General features: G+C 30.0%; 1 protein-coding gene across 1 annotated transcript; it reads left to right on the forward strand.

Moving 5' to 3' along the window:
- Positions 1–1428: 1428 nt before the first annotated feature.
- On the forward strand, positions 1429–3432 carry LOC105780104 (uncharacterized protein At3g28850). The gene has a single exon (XM_012604229.2). The coding sequence runs from the start codon at positions 2086–2088 to the stop codon at positions 3208–3210; it is 1125 nt and encodes a 374-aa protein (XP_012459683.1). The 5' UTR covers positions 1429–2085; the 3' UTR covers positions 3211–3432.
- The last annotated feature ends 1985 nt before the right edge of the window (positions 3433–5417 follow it).

Genomic DNA, 5417 nt, shown 5'->3' on the forward strand with positions numbered 1-5417 from the left:
CAAAAATACAAAATTAAAAATGAGAAATTTTATAACCATTTCAATTATTTTCTTTTATTATTCAAAGTTTAGTCTTCTAGTAATTTTTTAGCAAAAATACTAACCCATAATTTTACTTAAATATTAATATAATAAAAGTATTTAATTATATTAATATTGTAGATATAATAAATATATCATGTTAATTGCATTTAAATATATTTGATTACGGTTATTATATTCTTTCATGTTTATTAAATGTGTTTTTAATAAGAATATAACATTAGGAAAATTACTAGAAAAGCTGTTTAGCATTATTTTTAAAAATATTTTGGAATAAAAATACTTTCAAATAAAATATTACTAAACAAGATGTTTTTAAGAAAAAATATTTTACAATATTCAAAAATCGCCCAAAAGTGTTTTTGATGAAGTAGAAAATTTTATATTCTTCCCAAAAATATTCTTTTTGCCCAAAAGTACCTTTTAGAAACAATATTAAACTGGTACTAAAATTTAAATAGCTAAATAAGAATGTTATCCAAATTTTTTTTAGAATTTAAAAAAATATTTAGTCGAGGTAGGTTAATACTTAATACTCCCAAAAAACCTAACTTTTTTAAAAGACAAACATCAAATAGTTGATTAAGTGTTTTTAATGTAAATTCAAAGATTATGAATCATTTCTTAATCCAAACACCAACAAATTTCTAAAACTTCACTCAAAACACTTTAATTTTTTTTATTTGTCAAGTAGAATTAACACTTTTAAACAAATTATGTATATATTAATAAAATAAATTTTAAAAATAATGATAAATTTAAAATAATATAAAAGAAAGACTTTATACCTAAACAAGATTTGAAAACAAGTGATTAATACTGATGAATCAAGCAACTTCAATATGTGTTTGCACAGATTATAATTTTCTTTTGTGCATAAATGTTCAAGAGGTCTCAGTATCATTGTATTAAAAATAAGTAAATTAATTATCATAGATTATATCAAAGAATAAATTGATTTTATGTTAAAAACTTCATATCAAATATTTTTATTTGAAATTATTGAAAGTGTAAAATATTTAATATTTTAGAAAACATTTGAGTAAGTCTAAGTTGGGTTGCAATAATATTATTAATAAAAGAAAAGTAGAAAAAAAGTATAATATGTTAAAATATTTTATTAAATGGATGTCTATCATGATCAAGATATAGTTGTATCATGATAAAGATATAGTTGTGATGTACTCTAAATTTTAATAGTGATTTGGATTAAATATCCACTTATTTTATACTTCTTATGCCTATAAATAAAGATTTTGATAAAATATTATAATCATCATTTGATAAATAAAATACATTCTCTATTATTTTTTATATTTTTTTATTTTTTATTCTCTTCATTTTTTTAGTCATTAAAAGCTTCATCTCACCTACAATTCCGTCTCTCACTCCCATCTCTCAACAATTCAAAAAGGAATAAAAGAAAAAGTCATTAATCAGCTGTTGAATGTTGATTTTGAAAAATCAGTCTTTCTGAAAAAATTCCCCCCTTTTGTTTTTATAACCTTCAAATTCATATATATTTACTTTTTGACTTTGTTTTGCATTCCCATTCTTCTTCTTCTTCCTCTTGTTGTTTTCTTCTCAATCATTTCTGCAAAAGAAAACCCATTTTTTTTGGCTCTTCTTTTCTGTTCCAAATCCCGAGATCTCTGAAACCCATTTCTTCTTTTCGCTTGATTCATCCAATTCCTCATCTGGGTATCTTCAGTTTTCTTTTTCAAACTTTATTTGATTAGATAAATCTGGTAAATGATGAATAAAATCATGTCTGCTTATTGGATCTTTTCTGTAAGTGAAGCTTCCTAGGAATTCTCTGGTTTTTTATTTTTATTTTTTGGGTTTTCTCTCCTTTGTTGCATCATCAACAACATTTCTTTATTTCATCCCCAATTTTTAATGATTTAATCTCCACCAAAACCTCACAAATCCAGCTCATTTAACAAGGGATGTTCTCTTAGTCTTATTCATCAAATCACATTTCAAAATTCCCATATTTTTCTTCACTGTTTTCCCTTTTTCTTTTCCCCTGTTTTTTTTTTTATGGGTTGTGCTAGTTCCAAGCAAAAACGATGCCGCCATTGCCGGGCTCCTTATTCGCCTGTTCCAAGAAGCTATTCGATGCATGTTCATCATCCGGCTCAGCACACTGGCGATAGCTACCATGTCGTAGCGTTAACATCCACAACATTAGGCACTCTCAAGCTAGAAGACAACCACCACAGCAATGGCGGCACCATCAACGTTGCAGCTTTTGAAAACGGCTCCAAAATCAATGGGGATTTGAAGGAAGTTGAAGAAGAGAGTAAAGGGTTGAATATGAAAGTGATTGAAGCCAAAATATGGTCGAAAATGCTTGAAGATAAGATTCCAAAAGTTGTCCCCAAGACGCCTATTCGGACTCCTCCTGGAGAGCCTGAAACAATCAATACATGGGAAATGATGGCAGGGCTTGAAGATATTAGTCCCCTTCGATCTCCAGGTCATTTCAGGAGTTTTTCTTTTGATGTTCCAAAGCCTAAGTGGCTTCAAATTGAAGACACTGATGATAATAAAGCTGATTTGGGGGTCACAGATTTCGACCCTGAAATCATTTCTAGCTTTAGGGAATCACTTAAAAAGGATAAGGTTGTTCTGTATTTTACAAGTTTAAGAGGTGTTCGAAAGACATACGAGGATTGTTGTGATGTTAGAGTGATTTTGAAAAGCTTGGGAGTTCGTATCGATGAACGAGATGTTTCAATGCATTCAGGGTTCAAAGAGGAATTGAAAGAGCTAATAGGAGAAGGGTTTAAAGGTGGATTACCAAGGGTATTTGTGGGGGAAAAATACATCGGTGGAGCTGAAGAAGTAAGGCGAATGCATGAAGAAGGTAAGCTAGAGAAGGCTGTCGAAGGGTGTGAAATGGTGGGTGATGATGGTGATGGCAATGGGGGAGGAAGTGGAGCTTGTGAAGCTTGTGGGGATATCAGATTCGTGCCATGTGAGACTTGTTCAGGGAGTTGTAAAGTGTATTATGAAGATGATGAAAGGGAAGAACAAGAACAACAAGAACAACAAGAAGAAGATGATGATGAGAATGGAGGTGAAAAGGGTGAGTATGGATTCCAAAGATGTCCTGATTGTAATGAAAATGGACTCATTCGATGTCCAATTTGCTGCTGCTGAATTATTACTTCATGAAAAAACATAAAAAATTTGGCCTTATTATTGGTGTTGGTTTTCTGATCTTTCTTTTGTGAGTTTGCTTGGTGTACAGTGAGGAATTTTCATGATGTAATTTGAGTACATCAAATGGGTGTATACTTATTATTATGTTCCCTTTCTAAAAGGAAACTTTGTATACTTTCCTATAAATGGAGAGATTATACTTTCTAGAGATTGCAATTATAGCTCTTTCTTCTATGAAACATTATTCTTGCATTCCAATTCTAAAAAGACTAAAATGTGATTTTAATAGAAATGGTTGAGTGGGGGGCTTGTCTTTCCAAACAAACCCTAGTGGATTGGATTATAATATAGCATCATTCATGGTGTAATGATATAAAGTGGGGGTGAAGAATGCATGGAGGAGGGTCGGCGAGTGGCGGAAAGCAGAGGGACATGGATGGTCAAATCCTGTTTGCAAATCAAAATTCAAAAAGATTGGTGGTTGGGCTTCATTGTTTTCAAGGTGTTTCAGCATTCTATGCCCATGGACTAAGGTCATTTCCTTCTTTGACCGCAACACTACAGATCAAGCCATTCATTCCCACTCCCTAGTTAGGGTATTTCATTTATTGTTTATTTTTTTTATATATTTGAATTATTATTTTAATAACATATTTATGAATATTGCTCTTAATATTTATACTTTCGTTAATTAAATCCTTTTTTAACTAAATTTTATCCTTCAACTTTAAAAAAAAAAATTAAATAAATATTCAACCACTTGATAAATTATTCATTAACATGGCATATATGATAAAATACACAAATCACTATCCAGACATAATTAAACATTCCTATTAAATAAAAAAAACACTTTCATTTTTTCTGAATGATTAATAATTAAATTAATCGAAATTAAAAAAAGAAAAACAGAATTTCTCAAATTTCCTTAGAATTCCGAGAATTAAGAATCCCAGAATCAAATGATTAGTTGAGTATCCAAATTATAGCAGAAATGTTCACCAACAAAATGACAAGAGTTGTAGCTGAGGCATAAATAAAGAAGAAAAAGCCATAGTCAAAATTTGACTGTCGAAGCTAAGATTTTCAAAGTTACATGCATTGGATATTGATTTGAAATTTGTATAGCCCCCCTAGCTAAGGGATCATGTGATATGGTTATGCCATTAATAAAAGCCAAACCATTTTTGCTTCCTTCTCCTCTTCTTGTGTTTTTGTCTTGTTTTCATCAATCATGACCTTGCTTTCTCATTCACTCCCCCAATTTCCCCTCTTTCAATCAATAAAGGAAAGGATATTTTAAGATTCCATATAAATAATTCAGCCCTAAATGATTTTGAAAAATATAAAATACAACTCCTATCTTTTAAATGATTAGGTAAACTACCCTTAAGGTCACTAAACTAGCAGTAAGTTTACGTTTTGATCACTTAACTTCAAAAAATTACAAAATGGTCACTGAAATTTTAAGTTTTTCAATCAATATAGTAAATCAATACTCATCAATGAGTAGAAGAACATATATTAGACCCAAGTCGATCTGACACTTAGTGTTGTAGATCAAAGCAGAAAGTTGTTTGATTTTGGTTTGTAGATTCAGGACGTTTAAAGTTGTTTCGTGAAAAAAGAAAATTTAAATTGTATAAGAAGGGGAATGGGAGTTTTTGATTGGTACAGACGGTATGAACAGCGAATGCCAGCATACAACATCGATTTTAATAGTCCAACAATCAGTTTACAGCTTTTTAAAGTTAAATGACCAAAGTATAAATTTATTAACAGTCTAGTGACTTTGGATATATTTTACCTTTTTTTAATAAGACTTTGGGGGGTGAATTTTTTAATAATTGAGTTAAACTCCAAATGGATCAAACAACCTACTATTTAGAATCAAAGCCCCATAATTATTCTATTTGTCTTGTACCACAAAATCACGAGATGAAAGAGAAAGAAAAGATAGGTAATGTTTTATGAAATCTACGCGGTGTTTATACAGTGAGACATAAAGCTTTGTTAGCGATACAAATGTTGTTGGCTCCGCTCTACCATTGTCCCTCTCCATCTACCTCAAAATTATTTATTTTAATATTCATAATTATTTTTTACAATATTTAAATAAATTTAAATTAAAAAACTTCACTCTGGAATAATTTCTCTATAAATATTAATTTGAGTTGAACCCAGCTGAAGTAAATGAGACAAAA

The sequence above is a fragment of the Gossypium raimondii genome, chromosome 4 (genome assembly GCF_025698545.1).
Source record: "Gossypium raimondii isolate GPD5lz chromosome 4, ASM2569854v1, whole genome shotgun sequence".
In the NCBI taxonomy this organism is placed as follows: Eukaryota; Viridiplantae; Streptophyta; class Magnoliopsida; order Malvales; family Malvaceae; genus Gossypium; species Gossypium raimondii.